The 22,770-nt window shown below is 45.8% G+C and overlaps 1 protein-coding gene across 9 annotated transcripts in view; it reads right to left on the reverse strand.

The window, feature by feature from the left end:
- Nucleotides 1-22,770, reverse strand: part of ADD1 (adducin 1) — a 48,637-nt gene that overhangs the window by 11,873 nt on the left and 13,994 nt on the right. For 5 of the 9 annotated variants that reach the window (XM_002916546.4, XM_019796759.2, XM_019796760.2 and 2 more), the window contains exons 3-11: nucleotides 17,448-17,599; nucleotides 12,233-12,313; nucleotides 11,837-11,986; nucleotides 9,435-9,578; nucleotides 9,230-9,328; nucleotides 8,361-8,537; nucleotides 3,495-3,839; nucleotides 868-969; nucleotides 89-178 (exon numbers count right to left, since the gene is read on the reverse strand). In XM_002916546.4, coding sequence (XP_002916592.1) covers nucleotides 89-178; nucleotides 868-969; nucleotides 3,495-3,839; nucleotides 8,361-8,537; nucleotides 9,230-9,328; nucleotides 9,435-9,578; nucleotides 11,837-11,986; nucleotides 12,233-12,313; nucleotides 17,448-17,599 — 1,340 coding nt within the window. The remainder of the gene's footprint in view (nucleotides 1-88; nucleotides 179-867; nucleotides 970-3,494; nucleotides 3,840-8,360; nucleotides 8,538-9,229; nucleotides 9,329-9,434; nucleotides 9,579-11,836; nucleotides 11,987-12,232; nucleotides 12,314-17,447; nucleotides 17,600-22,770) is intronic. The other 4 variants (XM_011221433.3, XM_002916547.4, XM_019796762.2 and 1 more) reach the window with 1 other exon arrangement.

Consider the following 22,770-nt stretch of genomic DNA (forward strand, 5'->3'; position numbering starts at 1 on the left):
AGTCGTTCTCTCCCAACTCAAGAGTAATTTTGGAGTAGACAGTCATTAGAGCCGCCACCCACTAATGTCAGACATTCTGAGCTCTCACCTGGACAAGGCTCCTGTCCATCACTACACCACACAAAACCTGGGACTGGGGGCCAGCTGTCTTAATGTCCTGTAAGTTCTGCTCCCGGATCTGAGGATGCAAGAAGGAGAAACACACATCAACAGTACAGAGAAGCCCGGCTGTGACTTGGAGTCACTCTGCTGTTACGGGGCCCCAGAGCCACACCCAAGCCTCACGTGTGCTCCGCCCCACCCCTCATGGACCTGCATGGCCACAGTCCCTGCCTGACCGGGCCACTTCAGCTTGCTGAGTCGTTCGTGAGTCTAAGGGGAAGACTAAGCCATTCCTGACTTTCTGCACCTTCTACACGGCTGTGGTAAGCACAGATCTCTCACCGTACTGGTTAAGAAGAGGGGGACTATCCCCCTTGTGCCCGTCATACAGTGACACCGTGAACACGGGGGAGGGGGACGGGCGCTCGTGTTCTGATACAGCAAACATTCACAGCTCAACAAACGAAGGATGAAGCTCAGGGGCAAAGGCTGTTCTCGCCGGAAGCAGGCTCTCTGGCTTCCACTTCTGCCCGGCTATGTGAGCAAGCCTCAGTCCAAGAACCACGGGGCCCCAGCCTGTCTGCTGCTCACACAGCACACTTGTTAGTGCGACAGCAGACGTGGTGGGAAGACAGGGCCTCGGCTACAGGAGCGGTGGCGGCAGAAGCCCTCCGCCAGGGCAAGGGCGCTCCGCACCCCGTCCAACCCATCACTGCCTCCGCCCGCTCCTGTTTCCACCGAGGGCTGACGGCTGCTGGTACGCACCTTGTTCCTCATCTCCTGGACCTCTTTCGGGTTAGTGTTCAGTGGAACAAACAGGTTAGGGACAGCAGAGGTGGAAGTTCTATGTCCATCCTCTTTAGTCCACTGCAAATATCAAGAACAGTCAAAAAGTCAGAATGGGGACAACGCTACGCGACACCACGGCACTCAATCTGTCCAACGTGTCTCACACCTGGTCATGCATGAACATCACAGAGAATGAACCAATGACCACACCTCCTGTCACCGCAGCAGGGGGATCGGGGCAGGGCATGTACAAAAAGGAACCAAAGTCGTGACCGACCGGCACACGCCCTCCAGAATGCCCCAAGGAGAACTCAGGCACGGCAGGGGCTGACGACAGAGCTCTGCTCCGTGACTCCCGCAGACCAGCCGGGGCGCGGGGCGGGGGGGGGGGGTGGGGGCCTTCAGAGCACATTGGTTCACCGCCCTGAGAGTCATCAATGCCAAAGCCGCTGGAAGCATGAGATGGCAGGGTCATGAAAGGCGATGTGATGTTGCCACCCGGGTGGAGGGAAGGACCGCGCCGTGAGGCAGGAGTGGGCATCACCGAAGTCTGGCACGGAAATAAACTACGGCATTAGAACGTGCTGCCGGCATAGCTCGTTCAGCCCCAGAAAATCACGGTGCGAACGTGTGCACAGTGGACGCCTGGTGGAGAGTTTGGTGATGTCGAATATTTTATATAACTTAATACTTCAGAGTGTTACAAAATATCCCCAACAAACGTGAGGCGCTCACGAGTTCTTGTTAGAAGGCTGTTTTAGTCATCGGTGCGTAGCGCAGCACACCACGCCTGTCACGTGCTGTTTTTTTGGATCTCCAATCCAATCCGAGGTTTTTCATCAGATTCTAATTCTTAGGCATGGGTGGGCACTGATCAGCAAAACAAGGCCAGCGACGTTATCCCTTTCAGAGTACTTTCAGGGGGCAGTCGGGGAGCCATAAACCGTAAGGCTTTAAAGAAAGCAACACAACTGGCAAATGCTTAGCCACCGTGAAGGGAAGTGTGGGATGGGCATGAGCTGTGAGGTACTCACTGACGATTATCTTCTCAGAGAGAAATAACTCCAGCTTTTTATTAAAAATAGGTTTTAGTCAAAACATTAACCCAATAACCTCAGAAGCTTGAACACGTCTGAAACTTAAGAACAGTGACTGTGAGTTCACATACCAACCTGGGAGCACCGCATGGAGTCTGCATTACTCCAGAACGGTGAGGACCCACACTTAACCGCTGCACGAGGTCTCCCTCCAGAGTGCATGCACACTGACTCAAGCACCTCAAGTGAGGGCACGTTTTCTCAAGCCAACAGCGAGTACAGCTCACAGCTGCCACTACACGTGTGCTTTGGAAAACCTCATCACAGCCACTCAGCACTATGTATTTATATCAGCAGCGGAAAGCTGGTTCTTAGGACCACTCCCTTTAACAAGTAAAATGAATAAAATCGAAACAAATCAAACTGGAAAAGAAAAACAAAACGAGGGAGGGAGAGAGGGAGGGCAAAGGAGAGAGGAGAGACAGGCTCAAACGCTGAGCCCCGCCACATTCACGCAGAGTCTCTGCCCACGTGACCCATCTGCTCAGGAGCACAGAGGCTCTCTCACCAGAGTCACCTGGGAAGACAGAACTGTTTTCTTTGGAATAAATCTATAAAGTAAAAACACTGTTATTAAGGGAACAGGAGGCCCCGCCTGCTTACTTGGGGCCCACTGTTTTAGGCCCTCTGACCTACGTCACCTGGACTTCTACAGAATTCGACATGCAGAGAGGAGTCTGCCCCGGCCCCCCTCTCTTCACAGGACCCCGCGCCAGGGGCCTCCCTACTCTCTGGCACGGGAGCCGCTGAACTGTCCGCGGCCACCTGAGGGGGTAGTGGAGACGGTCCCCACAGGGTGTGAGCACCAGGACAGGGAAGTATCTCAGGGCAGTGCTTGTCGCTCCTGGCACAAAGCACGCCCGGCGGCGTCTGTCGCTGGTGCCTGCAGATGGCCTGCGCTGCACTTGGGTCATGCCATACCCAGCAGGAGTCACAAGACTCACCACTATGGCCGTCTACTCACATGCAACAGTCCATGCACAAGGTAGCTGGCTTAGAGCATTCAGAGGCTTTGGGACAGCAAGCAGGGCCCGAGGTGAACGAGAAAGGACGAGGTCAGCTGAGAAAACGCCCGTGAGACACGAGGGAAAACTGCTTAAGAAAACAACACTTGAAAGCACAGATTGCAGAGACTTCAGAAACCGCTGGAGATTACAACACAATCACAGCTCAAGACTGAACTACTGTTTTGTCAAGAAGTTTTAAGATTCCTTGAGCACAATTTGAATTAAATGGCAGCTCCGACTTGCAGGTTAGCACACATAAGTTACTTAGTTTCTCTGCTACCACAAGACCAAGGACAGATCTTAAGCAGTTTCAAGCAGACAGATTTACTTGAATTACAGCTGATGCATAGAGCAGATTCTGGTTGAGGCTAAAAGAAGGTTACTGAAGGGGGTTAGCTTTCAATCCGGGTCAGAGGGGCTGGGTTCCCAAAGCCTCCGAAGCCCCAGCTACCCAACTTGCTCTACGTCATCTAACTATGAACAGTAAGTAGGCACAGACCAAGCAGTTGGTAATACAGCTTGGCACGCAGACACCGGACGAGAGAGACTGCAGCAAGGGTTTCACGCGATCGTGTGTAACGTTCGTCCACACCTTAGTCTTCGACTTGGGGCTGCTTCCGTTCTGCCCCTCCTCAGAAGCATCGTCGCCCCGGCCAGAGCTCAGCCATCTTGTCTTCTCCCGCTGCTGCTTCTGAAAACTGTGTCTGAGAGGGGAGCAAGTGCCCGGGTCCCCGTCACCCGCGAAGGGGTAACCTGTGACACTGGCAGGAGCCTCCACATCGCTGTGTTTTTTAGATTTCTCTCTCAGAGCAGGGTATCGGTAGGGGTAGCCAGTTCTGTAACCCTAGGGGCCAAAGAGACGGAAAGACAATCACCATTCCAGATCTCGACAGTGTCACTTTGGAAAACTGTGTGGAAACCACTAGAAAAGCTGGGCACGCACACACACACAACCCCTAGCTGCATGCCAGCAGAGACACAAGGATGGTCACCAAAACTCTCAAAGCAGCACTAACAGCCCCAGATCAGAAAGAGCCAGCAACACTTGAGTGGGCCAACTGAGGAACCCCACACGACAGACTAGGGTCCCGGAATCAGAGCAAATACTCCAGTACCAGGGGCGACATTGGGGTGAATCTCACAGACAGGACGCTGAGTCAAAGAAACCAAATGGGAAAGAACACACTGCATCGTTCCACTCATAAAAAGGACAAAAAGAGGTAAAACCAATGTCTGCTGTTAGAAGATAGGACACATCAAAAACTAATGATGTACTATATGCTGCCTGATTGAACATAATAATTAAAAAAAAAAGAAGAAGAAGACGAAGAAAGGACAGTGGTCACCCTGCGATGGGTTAAGTACCCAAAAGTGGTACAGGGGGGCCTGAGGTGCTGCTGGAGTGTTTTGTTTGTTCTGAAGTAGGTCCACACTCAACGTGTGGCTTGAACTCACAACCCTGAGGTCAAGGGTCTCATGCTCTACCCACTGAGCTCACCAGGCGCCCGCCCCGGTGCTGCTGTCTTTTGATCTGGGAATGGTTACCCGGTGTTAATATACTGAACACTTAAACAGGGCTTCCCTGATGCTGGCTACAGTACAGGCTGTATTAATCAACCTACGTTTTTGTTTACCTTTTAAGTTAAACTTTAGACACTGTGACAATCTTTGGGGAAGGCCAAACAAGTACACCTCGTGAAAACTGGTTCCTGGAAAAACTGCTTTACCTCTGAATACAACAATGTTCAAGTTCAACCTTCCATTCCACCTCATAAGCACTCACCAGGACTGTCAGACGTGGGCCCTGCCAGCTCACGCCTCTGTGACACACTGTAACAACACCGAGCCCACCTGCTAGACCACCGTGATTGCGAGTTCCCATAGACAGTCTCTCCAAGGCAAGGATGACGTCTTACTCACCCTCGTATCCAGTGCTTAGCATTGGGTGGGTGTGGCATACAGACTTTACAATGACCCCCCCATGGTTCCCACCCGCTGTAAGGCCCTCCCTCCTGGAACGTGGGCAGAACCTGACTTGCTTCTAACAGCGGAATCTGGCAAAGGTAACTGGATGCATTACTTAAGACTGTAGCACCATCNACTTAAGACTGTAGCCCCATCTTTTTTTTTTTTTTTTTTTTAAGATTAATTTCAGAGAGACAGCATGTGCGCGAGAGTGCGCCTGAGAGGGAGGGGCAGAGGGAGAGGAAGAGAGAACCTCAAGCAGACTCTGTGCTAAGTGCAGAGACCAACATAGGACTCAATGCCACGACTCTGAGATTGTGACCTGAGCTAAAACCAAGAGTCAGGAGCTTAACCAACTATGCCACCCAGGCACCCCAAGAGTGTAGCACCCATCTTGAGAGAGTCTCTGTCCACTATTGGCTCTAAAGAACCAGGCTGCCAGGACTCATACAGCTATAAGAAAATGAATCCTGCCCACAATCTCAGGGAGCTGGGAAGTGGGCCCTCCCCATGCAGCCTTCTAACAGCAATCCAGTCCGGGCCGACACCCTGACTGTGGCCTTCCTTGTGTGACCCTAAACCAAGAATCTGGTTCAGGCGGCTCCTGACCCGCAGCTGCATGTGTGGATCAAGTCATGCACAGCCATGAAGGAACAGTGAATGACAGGAGAATTAGTGGCTAGTCATAGAAGAGGGGCCATGGCCGGTGCCCTGCCTGCCGAGGTGCTTTGGCATCCTTCACATTTCTCCCAATTCAGGAATTCACTTCCCTTTGGGTGCTCCTCTTCTTTGAGAGGCCACTTTCATTACCAATCATTCCTTTACTACATTAAGAAAAGGGTGGTAATAATCCCTAAATGCTATCGTCGGTGGCTGTTTTCCCCACCACCACCCTCAGGAAGATAGGTAAATGTCTACACTGCAGTCTTTCCACTGCTGAGCATGCCCTGTTGAGTGAGGAACAATAAAAGATAACAGCTACATTGTAAAAAGGCTACCTTCAGAAAAATAAAGTTCTTATTAATTCAGGTTTTCTCTTGCTTAGGGAGCCAAGACTCTTGAGTAGTCTCCATGACTCCAGGATAAACCACCAGAACTTCATAAAATTTCATCCTGAGAGAGTAGGGTTTCTTATTCTTCCCCTTCAAATGCTGTTAACGCCAAAATCAGAGGCGATCCTCAGCCCTCAGACGTGCTGTAGGACTCAGCTTATAGTTGAACATATGGACTCCTTCCTTCCATGAGAAGCTGCAATTGCATCCTAATTTTTTTGGGAAGCAATTTAGCATTTCTTCTAACTCTATGTTAAAATACTTTTTACAGTAGGAGAATCTTCAACTATTAGCTACCCTACTCAATTATGGGCAAACATATATAGTTAATCAGAATGCTACATTAAAATGTGGACTATAATCATAATTACTATTTCTTATACACTACACAGACTTCTCATATCAAAAATGACAATAATCAGGACACCTGGGTGGCTCAGTCGGCGAAGTGTCTGCCATGATCCCAGGGTCCTGGGATCGAGTCCTGCATCAGGCTCCCTGCTCAGTGGGGAGCCTGCTTCTCCCTCTGCCTGCTGCTCCCCCTGCTTATGCTCGCTCGCTCTCTCTGACAAATAAATAAATAAATAAAATCTTTTTTAAAAAGTGATAATGACCATGCGCAGTCAGGACACTGAACACAGCACCCTCGTAACAAGCACTTCGCTATTCATCTTTCATCCTTTCTCTCCCTCCTCTAGGAAATTAGAGTCTAATCTTGATCTCTCTCCACCTTTGAGAAGGCACTGAGCATGCAAGATGTGGTGGGCTAGCATTCTCGACTCTCAGTCCTCTCTCCTGTTCCCCACCTGACTTCAAGGTCACAGAGCAGTGAGACATCAGAGTGCCTGCCAGGAGGAGAGAAGCCGCCACCCCAGCGCTCCTTGCCTTGCTGGGCGCCTCAGGGGAACCTGCCACCCAGGGCTGACACCTGAGCCACCACTGCCCCCCTGCACCTAACGCCAGCTGCTTCTTCCATCTTCTTAGTGAACTCTGTTCCACCTCTTGCTTCCTGTGACCAGTCCTGGCCCGTGCCCCGTCTCCGCCTCTGCAGCCCTCATCACACTCTGTCAGAACCCAGATCCCAGACGCACGGTTGCGTCTGGATTGTGTGTCCCTCTCCCCGGCTAGGTCATGCACTCCTCATGTCCTGTTAGCGGCTACAAATCTGGCCCCTGAGGACACTTGGCATACCCTGAATCAGATATTCTTTTTGTTCCAAAATCTTCAAGAAAGTTAAACTTCCTGCCTCCTGAAGCCACCCATCCCATCTGTGACCTAGTCCAATAGTCAGGACTTTCTCCTGTTAGGCTGGAATGTGCCCCATGGGCCCTGGTGCTGCCGTCAACAGTGCCCAGCACAGCCACGGCAACGCATAGGGATGCCAGCCTTCCTAAGGCTTCTCACTCCCACACTCCTGGGACAGGTCCTCATGTCTCCACCGCCTAATGTCATGGGGAAAGAGGATGGACTCTCTTGAACCCCATCTAAACAGTATGACATGGCAGCAGGCACAGGGCCCAAAGTCTCTGGAAGACAGAATCGTTTGTCCTACGATGCTTGTTGTGAATATCTGAAGAACCCAGGAAGGTATAACCCTACCCCCACACCCCTGCGGTGTCTTCAGTTGCGCAGACACCTTCCTTCTCCCAACTCAGCCTACCACAATTTTACTTACTCTTTGAGGTCATTGCCAAGTACCATCCCCATAGTTTTCTCCCTGACCCTTGCCAAAGGATGAGATCCCTCACTGAACCCTCTAACACAGACTACATCCTTCTGGGTATCATCCAAACAGCCCTATTATGCAGAAAACACCACAGTCCCAGCTTCTGTGCAGGGCTGGGCTCCGTGTCCCTGCAATACGGAGGAGGGGGTCTCCCACACAGTAAATCAGCAGCAAATGTCTGTGGGACACAGTAATCAGGCCCCACGTAGCTAGAACTTACCGTTAAAACAAAAAGCAAACACTTGGCTAGCTGATACAGAAGCCCCCCACCCCCACCCCCCAGCCCGCTTATGNGGGGGGGGGGGGGGGGGGGGGGAGGCTGCGGTGCCGGCTCCTCCAGGGGGACCTACCCACTTCCGAGCAGAGCATGCTCTGTGCTCTTGTCCCCACACCATCCAGAGGCGATTCCTTTCAAACAACAAAGGAACAAAAGAAACCTCCCCCTCCGTATTTTATCGTGACTTAGCTTAGGAGTTCAATCGCCCTGGTGCTCCTTCATGAATTTTGAGGGTGAAAGCATTCAGATACTGCATGAAGAGAGCAATCACACCCGCTACAAAAACACCACCACTATTGCTTTCAGAACAAAAGCTTTATCGTCTGGGGGTAACAACATTCTTACCAGATTATCAAGCATCCGCATGAGGGCTTCAAACTCCTGCTCGCCGATCTGCCACTTGGGAGGTGAGCTGCTGCCCTCCCCTGAAGGGGACCCCGGGGAACGGGATTTGGCTTTGTACTTGCCAGGATCCAGGAGGACTAAGTTGTCTGGCCCTCCCGCGCTGGCCAGAGTTCGAACCTTTTCCAAAACAAGCAGAGAGTACAGTTTGAGATCTTGACTGAAGGCAAGAGGATCAGATCAAATGACGATAAGAGATTACTAGGTCTCAGAAGAAACCAAGTCATCGAAGTCTAAGAATAAAAAACGGAGGACGGACAGAGACAGACTATCCACACACAAGGTCATTTTCAGAAGTTCTTCTTTAGCAAAACAAAGATACTAGGCGCTGGTGCTTGGAGAAGAAATGTGGAAACAAAGCCCCTTTCAAGGCTGTATGAAGCCGCCTGGGGACTGCACTGCTGCCCAGATGAAGTCAAGGTGCCAGTGGAGTAAGCACAGACTTGGGGTTGAGCAGAACTGGCTCGGCGGCGCCCACACCAAGTCTCTCCCTCTCTGTACCTGCTTCTCAATGAACAGCGCCATGATGGCCAAATGAAATAACATGTAAATGAAGCACCTGATACCAGGGCTGGCACCCACGAGCACTCCATAAATGGTGGTGACGTATATATTTGAATGACAAAAAACTAGAAATGAAAAGCCCAGTAATCATTCACCAGCTTAAATCAGTGAAATGGCATTTGCTCTGGTCAATTTCCAAATCCACTAGCTCATCTTGGGCAAAGAGATTATGCAAAGTATCAAAAATCTACAAGAACCCTGCGGACACCCAAATAAGCCGCAGACTGCAGAGAGCAGCCGCCGTGTACCTGGATCTCACACGCAACCACCAGGTTATGGATGTAGTAGAAAGCCTCCTCAACGCTCCCTCCAACTGACACGAGCCCGTGATTCCGGAGAATAAGAACCTGCGGGGAGACACGAAAGCTCGAGGGAGCTAGGCAAGAAGGCTGCTACTCTGACTTGTTTCTTCTTTCCTCTAGAATTTAAATACCAGATTAGATGTCTACTGACCTTGCTTTTAGGCCCCAAATTTTTCTGAATTAATACTTTTTCCTCCTCCTCAACCAAAATCCCATGATAATCATGGTAAGCCACTTCTCCAAGGGAAAGTGCCTCCGGGGAGATTGGCAAGAGGCCACATTTCATCGCAGAGACCTAGAGAACAAGCAGTCACCATGAACAAAGGCAAATTGACAGTCACACATCGATGACGCAGCACTTTCCTCAAAGAAATAAAAAGGGGAACATATTTTATTTTATATTCTTCTCAGAAATAAATGAACCTATGAACTTAAGATGAACCTTACTTCTGGGCTCCTACTGATGTACACTTAAAAATCAAAGGCATCTCAATGCTGGAAGAGCCTCAAAAAGAGTTCCACATCTTTCTGGACTTCTCCCACACTGACCATAATGCCGTACGAGCTGTATGAGCTCAGGCTTCCCAGCAAGATGAACCCCGGCCCTACTGCAAGGAGAGGCAAGGGCTCCCTCTGAGTGAGCCATGACCCTGCAAAGAGAGGGTTTGAACATGCTGTAAGATTCTGACCCACTTGTCATCTCAGGTTGTAGGGGAGACCGAAACCTGAAATGTAGATAAAACCCAATTTCTGGGGCACCTGGGTGGCTCAGATGGTTAAGCATCTGCCTTCCACTTGTGTCGTGATCCCAGGATCCTGGGATCGAGCCCCACATCAGGCTCTTTGCTCAGTGGGGAGCCTGCTTTTCCCTCTGCCTGCCTTTCCCTCTGCTTGTGCTCACGTGTGCCCACTCTCTCTGACAAAATCTTTTTTTTAAGTAGCCAATTTCTGAAGTTTAGAATAATTATGCTGTGTAATTTCTCTTCTATTGCAATAAAACAATCCTTAGGTTTCCTTATCGTTCCCAAACTGACTTTAGAACGTGCTAATTTTGAATGTTTTCTACCTAGACTGACAGGTTCCACAGATTCCAACAGTATCCACAGGACAACAACTGTGCACAAAAGTACATCTAAAAGACACCACCTCGAAAAATGCAGCGCCACATTTAATCCCTTTCAAGGCCCCAGCCTTCCTAGGAGAAGGAATTTCCAAGGGAAGTGATTTGGTATGCTTTAAAGCAAACTACAGGGGCGCCTGGGTGGCTCAGTCGTTGGGCATCTGCCTTTGGCTCAGGGCATGATCCCAGAGTCCTGGGATCGAGCCCCACATCAGGCTCCTCTGCTGGGAGCCTGATTCTCCCTCTCTCACTCCCCCTGCTTGTGTTCCCTCTCTCGCTGGCTGTCTCTCTGTCAAATGAATAAATAAAATCTTTTTAAAAAATAAATAAATAAAAAATAAAACAAATTACATGATAAGCTGTTTGTAACCATATTCTCAAAGGTACCTCTAATGGTTCGTTAAAATGCATGGACTTTTTGTGGTTGGAAGAGCGTGGATTTTTTTAGAAAAAATTTCAGAAAATGATAGATCTAATAAAACTCTTATGCTGACATCTAGAACCACATATTCAAAGTAAAATAAATAAGCCAGATAGATCTAACATTCATCAAAACAATCCAATATGCATGACCTTAAAACATCAAGATAGGTGAAAATTCAGCATTACTGAATCCATGAGGTTATGTGTGATACAAATAAGCCCAGAAAGTCATTAAATTATATGGTGATAAAAAGCCAATTCTGGATAGTTCACTGTCACATGACCGTACCAACAACCAGAATGGGCACGTTCATGCTGGGAGGTCTGGCCCGTGGGCACCAGAAGGGCCTGGGCTTGGTGACTGGGCTGGGGAAGGCTCTGCGGAAGCTTCTGGGCTTGGAGGCCAGGTCCCCTAACAGCCTACGAGGTGTATGCCTTCATCTTGCAACAGCCGTTCCTCTTCTCCCTGCTCTCATGATCCAGCCTGGGCATCTGTTGGCTCCAGGCAGACATCTAGGGGCTTCTAGGCCTCGACCTCCCCCCCCACACCAGGCTCCTCCCCACGGACCATCAGCAGGCTCAGGTCTCATGCAACCCACCAGCACTTGGCTGAGCCCACAGCACGCTCCCCCTGCAGCTTGTCTGGGCCCCCTTCCCTCCTCAACCTCTTCACAGACAAGGTGTCTGCTTACAGCACTCCCTCTGCAGCTCCCTGCAGTCTTCACACTCTGAAGTCTGGTCTCACCCTCAACACACTCTGAATTTCTGTTAAGTCTAACGGACACTTTCAGATTCACATAGGTTTTCCAAAACTAAGAGCGCGTATGGACCCCTTTAAAGAAAAAAAAAATTCTTTTAATAAAGTCAAACTTAGTAAAAGACCTTTTTTACTCCAACAAAATTAGGCTTATTGACTTGTTGCCTCAAGAGAGCACAACTGTGAGGAAATGTGAAGTGCCTTCCACTAAACAGCTTTCAACTGGGAGTCGCTCCCAGACTGGCGCACTCACCGCAGCACCTGCTGGCGTGTGGATATGCACCACACACTTCACGTCCGGTCGTGCAGCATAGATGGCAGAATGTAACACAAAGCCAGCCTGATTTACTCCTAGATTAGTACTGCCGCGATCTACCACATCTCCTTGTATATTGATTTTAACCTGAAAATAAGCAAATAAAAATTTAAAATGTCAAGAGGATTTCAAATGGCCCTTCCTAGAAATGATTTAAACCAAAGCTTAAAGTGTTTGTAAGTAGTTCTAAATCTTTTTTTCTCTGAGTTCATCACACAAAACAAACTCTTTCCTCTTTCTTGGGTTTTATATGCCTCATAGGATTAAAAGGTGTTTAACTATCGACTATGACCTAAACATACATGAAGCCCAAGAGGAGAAGGATATTCTTACCAAACTGGATGCAGTCACTTCACTGTAGAGAAGTCCAAAGGGAACAATGAGGAAATGTTCCTGCTCGGAGCTCACTCTGGTCTGTAAGGAAAATTGCTGAATCAGCTCAAAAATCCAACTGAAATTATTTGCATCTCTTTCCATCCGCAAACTCACAGGTCTATTGTGCACATTCTGTGAGCTACGTAGGAAAGCCCGTAGTACAGCGTCTGCAATGGAACTAAGAGGTACCGGAAGCTTCCATCATTACACTGTAGTAACTTCTCAGGTAGAGAAAGTGCATCTTGGTCACATTCAGGACAACTGACTTTGTAAAGAAGAAACTCGGTGCCTACCAAGCCAGTACCACTCCTCAGGCGGATCACAGTGAAAACCAAAACTGACTTTCGTCAAAATGGACTTTGTCTTTAGTGCTCGAAACCTGCAGGCTAGTGAACAATCCCAACGATCAAAAACAACAGAGAGCTCTTCCTTACGGCCTGATGGATTTCAAAGTCTCAACAACATATCAGCATGCCCCTGGTCAGTCTGCTACTTCCTTGACAGCTTTCTTTCCACAATTCATTCAGTACAGACGTGGCACATGCTACGTACCTGTGTTAGAGGCTAGTGATATCACAGGAAAAAAGAGTCCTGCCCTTCAAAAAGTCAGTTCAGCTTTTAGGATGATTTTGGGAGACTCAAACGATTTCCCAAAGCAATTATATTGGAACACGCTCACCGCTGGGCTCAGAACTGCAATGGGGATGAGGCAGGTGGAGTGTAGCGTTCATGGCAATGGACTTACAGTGTTTAGCCCAACTTCCTAACCAGTGCAGTGACTTTTGTCGTGGCCTGAACAGAAGGACACACAGGGGTCTGCTGGGGCAGGTGTCGTGATGGGGACGCTCACCGCGTCCTCGCTTAGCCTCATTTCTTCATTCAACAAATAGCCACTGACCGCCAGCTCCATGACAGGGGCTGGGGTACAGACGGAAATAAAGCTAGAGACCTGGGCATCAAACATTCTCTCTCATAGTGAGCGGAAATCTGTCTCCCTGAGTTTATCAACACTCTTTCTAGTATGCAACACAGAACAAACCCAACCCCCCACTTCTATAATTTAGTTCTCAGATACCTGAAATTACCCGACCTCCTCATGTCACCTTGGTGCCAAACTCACGACTCCCTCAGTATAGCCCGACGCACATCCCCAATCACATAAGGCCTTAGTTAAAATCTTAGCTCTGTTAAGTATGTGCTAGGCTGCTCTGGGACCCTGGGTTCCTGGTCTCCTTATCCTTAAAGATACAGCTCTCAGTAAATGGCAACTCCCCACGCGTACTAGTGGTACTAGGAGCAGCAGTAATAAACCACGACCATGAATGAGCCTGTTCTAAATCCACCTCCATGATATCCACTCTCTGTAAATCCCCATTTCCCCATTCTCTGCTCTCTTAGTTGTTTCAAACATGCACATGTGGTTTCCAACTTTCCCGAAAATATTTTTCCATTAATGGTGAGTTATCGAGGCTTATTTCTAAAGTCAGTTCTAAAGCGTGCATCTTTTTAACTATCTAAAACAAAACCAACTACACAATTGCCCCAATTCCCAAGTTGGGTCAAAAGAGAAAACATAAAACAAGGCATTCCTCTGTGTATTTATTGGCTATAAAGAAAAATAAGGTTGGAAATAAGGAAAAATTAAACATCAGATATTTTTACTTGAAGTTTTTATCTCACAACAACGTACAGAGTATTTAGACGGTACATGTACATCTCTTCTCCCGCTCCCCAGAAGTGACCACCATCCTGAATTACGTGTTAAGCATCTTCTTCCTTGACTTTACAGTTTCACCTAATACGTATTCATCCTGAAGCCATATCATTTAATTTTTATCTGTTTATAAACTTCAAATTATTAGAATCATACTGTATTTTTCAGTGACCTTTCTTCCTCAACATTATTTCTGAGATTCCTCCACATTATGATATGCGTGGCTATCCTTTATTCACGGTCACTGCAGCACGGCATCCACTGGATGAATATACAACGACTGTGTCCATTCTTCCGTCAATTCTCCCTCTGCCTCTGCCCCTCCCTCCCACTCATGCTCTCTCGCTCTCTCTCAAATAAATAAATAAAATCTTTAAAATAAAAAATTCTGAATTCACTGGAATTGCTTTGTAGGTTTAAAAATATAATACAACTTTCCAATTTCGATTTTTCAGTCAACTGTGTCAGTACCAAATACTGCCTAGTGCACCCTTCCCCTGCTGATCCGCAATGCAGACTCTGTCTCTGATTTCTGGACATGCGATCCGGCTCTGGGCTCTGCTCTGTCCTACTGGTCTGTCTCTTCCTTTGCCCGAAGCACATTATTTTAATTACTATCACTTTATAAGTTGAGAGTCTGTAGGAAAAAACTTCCTTACTTAGTTCATCTTAGCTACTCTTGGACTTTCGTCTTCCACGTAAATTTTAAAAGCATGCTACCAGATCCAACATTAAAAACCTACTACATAGCCACTGTTTAATAACTTCTTGTTTCCCTGTCTCTATACAAACCTTGTACATCAACAGTTTTCAACAGTATACGTTTTATACTCTCTCATTTGTAATAACTACTTTTCATTTTTTTCACATGGCCTTTGTAACTGTTGTTCATAATATATAACATTCCCTCAAACTGATGTTAATAATTGGGCCACTTCCCACCTACTACTGGATATGTACAGTCGAATTTTTTTTATAAATAATGCTAACACTTTTTCTTCTTTGACTTAAGAGCCTAGCAAATATAGGGGCGCCTGTGTGGCTCAGTCCATCAGGCGTCCAGCTCTTGCTTTCAGCCCAGGTCATGATCTCAGGGTCCTGGGATCGAGCCCCATGTCAGGCTCTCCGCTCATCAGGGAGTTTGCTTATCTCCCTCTCCCTCTGCCCCTTTCCCCGCTCATGCTCTCTCTCTAATAAAATAAATGTTTAAAAAAAAAAAAGTCTAGCAAACCTACATATTTTAATGGAAAACGCTTAAAATATACAATTTTCTGAGTCTGAAGCAAAAAAAGAAAAAGTGTTGGGGCACCTGAGTGGCTCACTTGGTAAAGCATGCGACTCGTGCTTTTGGCGCGGGTCATGATCTCAGGGTCAGATCAAACCCACATCTGGCTCCGTGCTAGGTGTGGAGACTGCTTGAGATTCTCTCTTTTCCTCTCCTTCTACCCCTCCTTCTACCCCTTTCCCAAATGGAAAGTATGGATGATGGTAACTGCTTCAGGGGAAATGAAGCAGGTGTGCTGGGGTGGAGGTAACACCCTACGGGCCTGACACTGTGGATACAACAGGGCCAGGTTTGCATTTTAAAAAGCGAACTTTAACGGCAACGTGGGGAAGAGACGGAGGGGAGGGTAACACAGCAACTCTGGCAAAGATCCACACCATGTCCCAGAAGCACAGCACACTGGCCACAAAGGCAGGCTCCAGACCTCCTCCTCAGAGGCTTAGCACTCCCCGCAGTCCACACTGGAGCGAACCTAGCGCACCACTACCAGTCCACATCACAATATCACCTACACGTGTGCTACATATGGAGAAAAGGCTAAACAATCTAAATGGCTGTTAACACCAGTGGCTCCAAGGGAGGTAAGAGTACCAGCAGGACTGACTTCTTCTGTAGACATCCGTGGGAGGTGCACTTCTTTCTAGAAGTAGGCACTATATTAATAATTTGAAGTATTCAATAACAAATTCAATGAAGAAACAGAGATTGGAACAATTGTAAAAGTCAGAGAAAGAGGTTATCTCTACAGAAGAGCAGAGAAGAAAACAGAAACCTGACAAGGCATCAGGAATTAAAGAAGCCAAGAGGGGTGAAACTCCAACTGGGAAACAAAGTTTGGCTGCAGGTAGGAAGGAAGTGGTCAGGTGCTCCCAGATGCTCTGTGACACGCTGTGCTCATTTGCTAGGAGAAAAGAGGTCAGGAGTTTTGAAAACAGTAGAGCGGGTAGAGAAACACTAGTGAGCTTCTACGTGAGACGTCCTACAGTGCCAGGCAGAGTTGGCGGTCCTCTGCAATTGGGGCTGCTGTCTATGGAGAAAGCCAATGGGCTGTGTGAAGGCTCTCTGCAGCAGAGTCTGGTGCTCGGGGGCAGGGAGGGAGAGCACAGTAGGGGCAAGGAGTGTCAGGGACAGGATGCACCAAGCTGGACCAAACAGGGAGGAAATACGGGCCAGCAGCTGAGGATGTAGAAAGGAAGCACCGCAAAGCCAGGACTTGTCTCACTCAATGACAGAACCCCAGAGTTAGAACAATGCTTGGTATAGAATCAATATTTATAGCAGACCCAATAAATATTTACTGCAAGAGAAAAACAGAAGTCCTAATAATGTTTAAAATAGCTAAAACTGGAATAGCTAAAGAAAAAACTATGAGAAATTGAAGACTTGGGTCACAACAGGAAAGAAAACAAACATCTTCATTCTTAGGTTTTTAGGCAAAGAAAGATTTTTGGGAACTGCCTGTACACCAATTTCCCTTTATCCATGGGAGAGACATTCCAAGACCCCCGACGGCTGCCTGAAACTGCAGACAGTACCAACCCCAACATTAGCTGTTTTTGCCTGTGCATACATACCTGTGATAAAGTCTAATCTACAAATTAGGCACAGCAATAGATTAACAACAATAACGAAAAATAGACTAGAATAACAATACACTGCAATGAAAGTTGTGCAAATATGGTCTGTCTCTCTCTAAATGTCTTACTGCCCTGTGCTCCCTCTTCTTCTTGTGATGATGTGAGGTGATCAAATGTCCCCGGGGGAATGCAGGAGGTGAGTGACATGGGCCTGTGATGCACTGTGAGGCCACTGCTGACCTTCTGACGATACCCCAGAAGGAGGGCCATGTGCTTCTGGACTGGCCGACTGCCTGTTTAACTGAAGCCACAGAAAGCAAAACCCCAGGTAGCAGGGGACCAACTGTACTTGGGTAAACACTCATTTATTAGGTTAGCATGCAAGAAAGGAGTTTTAAAGAACTACTGTCCTCATAATTTTCAATTTGAACTACATAATTCTCAGATTATTATACTCTGCAGTCAGGAATGAGAAAAAAGGTGTTCCAAGATTTAGCTCAGCTCAGTCGACTCCCCTCTTTCCCTAAACAGGAAGAGGTGGTGCCACACACGTAATATTCCATTTATCCTTCAGTCACCACCCCATTTAATACTCACTGTGATATGATTGTAGATAAGCTGAGACCATCCAAAGAGATCTGCCAGCCGGTAAAATGCTGCCAACTTACACCGCAATAATTTCTCCCCTTTGTCATAGGCAATCGAATCAGACCCTCTCAGGTCATTTACAGGAGTCACCATACCAAGACCTGAAATAGAAGAGAAACAAACTCAAACACTTACTATTTCTTATGACATATAAAACAAGTAAGAATAATCCTGAGGTATCAATCTTCCACACCAGGCTGTGAAGTAAGTCTCAAAAACTTCAGAGACTATTTCATAAAAATCATGTTCCCACATGTTAATACAATTAAGTTAGAAATCAAGAACGAAATGGTAGCAAAATTTGTGGGATGCAGTAAAGTCATACTTAGAAGAAAACTTACAGTAGTAAACGTATATATTACAAGAGTTTTTTTAAAAATGATCTAGGTTTCACCTTATGAAACTAAAAAAAGAAAACTAAATAAAAAAAAAAAAAAGAAGAAGAAGAAGGATAAAAGAAGGCATCAACCAAACAGAAAAATAACAGAGGTGGGGCACCTGGGTGGTGCTGTCGGTTAGGCACCAGACTCTTGGTTTAGGCTCAGGTGGTGATCTCAGGGTCACTGGATACAGGCCCGCATCAGGCTCCATGCTTACTGCGGAGTCTGCTGGAGATTCTCTTTCCCTCTCCCTGTGCCCATCATCCCCCAACTTGCTCATGTTCTCTCTCTCTCTCCTCTCTCACTATCAAAAATAAATAAATCTTTAATTAAAAAAAAAGAGTAATAGAGGAAAATGGACTTAATCTTGAGATTAAAAACAAAATAATGAAATAAAAGGAAACGAAACACGAAATGAAATGAAACAAAATAAAATACGCCTCTACGCAGACTCCAACATAATACGGCAGAGGAAGAAGTCACCAGTATGAAGCAATGGAGAGGGGGTATCACTACATACACCCCACAGACAAAAAAAGCATAATAACAGGATAATATGAACAACTACACCAGCAAATGTTTTAACTTAATGGAACAGACAAAATCCTAGAAAGACACAAGCTACCAAAGCTCACACCACAAGAAACAGACATCCTGAATAGCCCTGTTTCCATTAAGCTGAATTTGCAGTTAAAAGTGTTTCCATAGGGGCGCCTGGGTGGCACAGCGGTTAAGCATCTGCCTTCGGCTCAGGGCGTGATCCCGGCATTCTGGGATCGAGCCCCACATCAGGCTCCTCGCTGTGAGCCTGCTTCTTCCTCTCCCACTCCCCNCCCACTCCCCCTGCTTGTGTTCCCTCTCCCGCTGGCTGTCTCTATCTCTGTTGAATAAATAAATAAAATCTTTAAAAAAAAAAAAAAAGTGTTTCCATAAAGAAAACTCCCTGCCCAGCGGCGCCTGAGTGACTCGTGGGTTAAGCATCCCACTCTTTATTTCAGCTCGGGTTGTGATCTCCCTCGGGGTTGTGGGATAGAGCCCCACATGGGGCTCTATGCTCAGGACTGAGTCTGCTTGGAATTCTTTCCTTCTCCTTCTCCCTCTCCCTCCCCCTCAGTCCCTCCCCCCTCCAGAGCTCCCTCTCTCTAAAATAAATAAATAAAATCTTTAGAAAGAAAGAACAAAAGAATGAAAGGAAGAAAGAATCAGCCAACTTCTAGTTTATTTTTCCATGCATGTCAGCATTCCTTTTTAAATATTCCATGTTAGCAATACACACAAAATTTCATTTTTTGCCATGTCAGATACTACAGTAACTTGACTCTTTTTCAAAGCATCTTTTAAATAACAAAAGGTAATTTGGGCTTTAACAGGTTTTTACTTAATNGGAGGGAGGGGAGGGAGGGAGGGAGGGAGGAAGGAAGGAAGGAAGGAAGGAAGGAAGGAAGGAAGGAAAAACTCCAGGCCCAGATGACATCACTATGAATTCCACCACACATTTCAGTAAAAAATAATACCAATTCTATACAAACTTTTCTCAAAAGTTCTATACAAACTCTTCCAGGAACACTTTCCAATTCACTCTGTCAGGCCCAGCATTGCCTTGATATCAAAATCATACAAAGACATTATGTTACATGACATCACAAGAAAAAACATACCAATATCTCTCATAAACACAGACTAAAAATTACTTAACAAAATTTTAGCAAATAGTCCAGCAATAAATAGACAGAATAACACATCATAATAGGGGTAAGAAGGGATTATCTCAGGCATACAAAATCGGTTCAGCATTCAAAAAGCAATAAATATAATTCACTATATTGAACTAAAGAAGAAAAACCATGGGATCATTTTAATAGATACGGAAAAAGCATTTCACAAAATTCAACATCCATTTAGGATAAAAGCTCTCCACAAATTAGGAATAGAAGGTAACATCCTCAACTTAATAAGGGACATCTACAAAAAACCTACCACTAACATCAAACATAATGATGAAAGACTGAATGTTCTTCTCCCAAAATCAGGAACTATGCAAGGATGTACACTCTGGCATTCTTACTGAATACTGTACTGGGGATTCTCACCCCTGCAATAAGGCAAGAAAAGGAAAACAAACAAGCAAAAACATACACACAAGAGAGGAAGGGGGAAAAAAGTATTTGCATGACTCCTCATTACATGTTGCTAGATTTGAATCTTCTCTTGTTAATTATAAACTATATTAAGCATACAGAAAAAATACAGAGAATGACACAAAAAACCACCTATTATTTTGATTTAACGTAGGTCAATCATCTACTCTAGATCTTTTATTCTTAAAAATTGTTTTTTAGGACATTTTCAGAAGATGGTAGCAATGACAGTATAATTTTTGAATCTTATTAAATCTCTATCCCAACCCTGCACAAAAAATTAGCTAGACCAACTAAGATATCAAAGCCAAAAACCTAAGGATGATATCTACAACACTAGGTAATAAGACAGACCCACGAAACTGAAAATATAATTGGGTAGGGTTAACATAGACAAAGTGTAGGACATCAGCATCTCTGTAGGAGGAAGCAGAAGGAACCATGGACCATTTGCCAAACTCCCAAAAGAACTCAGGAACTCGCTAAAAGCTCAGAGGGCCAATTTGAGAATAGTAGCTGAAGCCGAGAGTTCTACACACTTAAATGCTTAAGAATTCTCCAAACTAGCCATTTAAAATTGACTTTCAGGACAAAGTCTCACACTAAGGAATTCGTGGTAATTAGAACCCCAAACTGATTAGCACAGAACTATAAAGAAAACAGGCGAAGAGTCCAAATCAAAGCAAGGAAGGGGAACAGAACCCAATTGCTTCAACAAACTGCCATATTTCATAGCACTTCACAAAAACAACAGAAGAGGGAGCTTTAGAGCCATGACATTAGAAGAGTTTTCCTGAGCCAGAATCCTCCAAAAAAACTAATTTCGTGTAAAAATGAACAGAAAAGGGGGCGCCTGGGTGGCTGTAGGTGAAGCGTCTGACTTCGGCTCAGGTCATGATCTCAGGGTCCTGGGACTGAGCTCCAGCACTGGGCTCTCTGCTCAGTGGGCAGTGGGCTTGTCCTTCTCCCTCTCCCTCTGTCCCTTCCTCCCCCTGCTCATGCTCTCTAAAATAAATAAATAAAAATCTTTTAAAAAAAATGAACAGAAAAATATCATGATCAAATACCATACAAAAATTATATCAAGAAAAAAGTGCAGAATCACATCCCTATAGATAATGAAAACACTCAAAAAAGATATGTCCACAAAATACATGAAAACAATAACCTGTTATTTCATAACACGGCAAAAAAAGTATTAATATCTTTTATTAGATATGAAAAAACATTTAATGTAATTAGAAAAACTCAGAAATGAGGGCTAGAACATAAAAGGAATTAGATATAAATGAAAAAATAATTTTAAAAATACTAAACTCAAAGTAGGAGAAAAGTGTGAAAAGGAGAAGTTTTTTAAATCATAAAGAAACGAAGCAATAAACAGGACTTGAGAACAAGTGACAGCTAAAGAAGACAAAGAAACTTCACCACGCGCAGGACAGTGTCGGAGCAGCAGGAAACAAAGGGAAAAGGGTAAACACTCAAAACCGATTCAGTGTTGCTATGATACAAAAGATCTGGAAATGCATGTCATCTGAGAAAATTAACCCAGGATGACCAATGCTAAGACGTATTTTGGTAAAACTGCTGGTCTCTAAAGAAAACCAAAGTACTCTGAACATCCAGGAAAAGAGACCAAGTCACTTACACAGAAAGATTACCTTCAATTTTAACAGCAATGCTTTTGAGCCAGAAGAAAATTATCTATTTAAGATACATAAAATGGGAAATGTGAGTTTAGGATCTAACTAATCAAACCAAATTCATATTGCCGTATAAAGGCCACAGCACGCAAGAACTCAGAAAACAAGTGTTTTCTGAGAAGGCTACTAGAGAAGGCACTTCAGACAACCAAAACAACTAGGGATACACTGACACGGGGACAGAAATAAAGATTTCTTTTTGAAATGGCTGATTCCAGACTGGGGGCAGGAAATACATGTGGTGAGCCGAGAACATCTCCTCATGGGGGATGGCTTGGAAAGTCAAAGACTACTAGGCTCAGGGGTCAACTTGGATGGACTTCCACTGATCAGAAGGGATAAGTGCAATGTTCTGAAACACATTAAATATACCGTAACCTATGAGTTCAACACAATACTAAAAAATAATAATTGGTCATCTTAGAAACAATGACAGGAAACCAACTTATTTTGAAAAGGGCTACCTCTCCCATATAAACCATACCACTGGGTAACCAAAAAAAGTTGAGAGGAGGCTCCTTTTCTTGTGTACATGCCTGAGGTTTTTTTTTTTTTTTTTTTTAAGATTTTATTTATTTATTTATTTGAGAGAGAGAAGGAGAGTGAGAGAGAGAGAGCACAAACAGGGGGAAGGGGCAGAAGAAGAGGGAGAAACAGACTCCCTGCTGAGCAGGGAGCTGGACAACGTAGGATTCGATCCCAGAACCCTGGGATCATGACCTGAGCTGAAGGCAGACACTTCACCAACTGAGCCATGCAGGAGCTCCATGCCTGATTTCAACAGATGACAGCGAGGAAACTGCTCCGCTGTGTGTGAAACTCCGACCCAGAAACAGGTCATCTACAAATAGTTTACCAAGACGTTCCCCTCGAACATGTAATGAGTGATGGAGAAGGGGGTGGCCCCTTTCCAACCATGCCCCATTTCCAGGGAAGTTTCTCTTTACAGAAATATTCTAGCTAATAAATACAGAGGAGGAATAATATCACCATCTTGGAACCTTTATTAAATTAATGGGCCTATCTACTGAGCATCAATGGCTGCTAACAA

This window comes from Ailuropoda melanoleuca, chromosome 11 (genome assembly GCF_002007445.2).
Source record: "Ailuropoda melanoleuca isolate Jingjing chromosome 11, ASM200744v2, whole genome shotgun sequence".
In the NCBI taxonomy this organism is placed as follows: domain Eukaryota; kingdom Metazoa; phylum Chordata; class Mammalia; order Carnivora; family Ursidae; genus Ailuropoda; species Ailuropoda melanoleuca.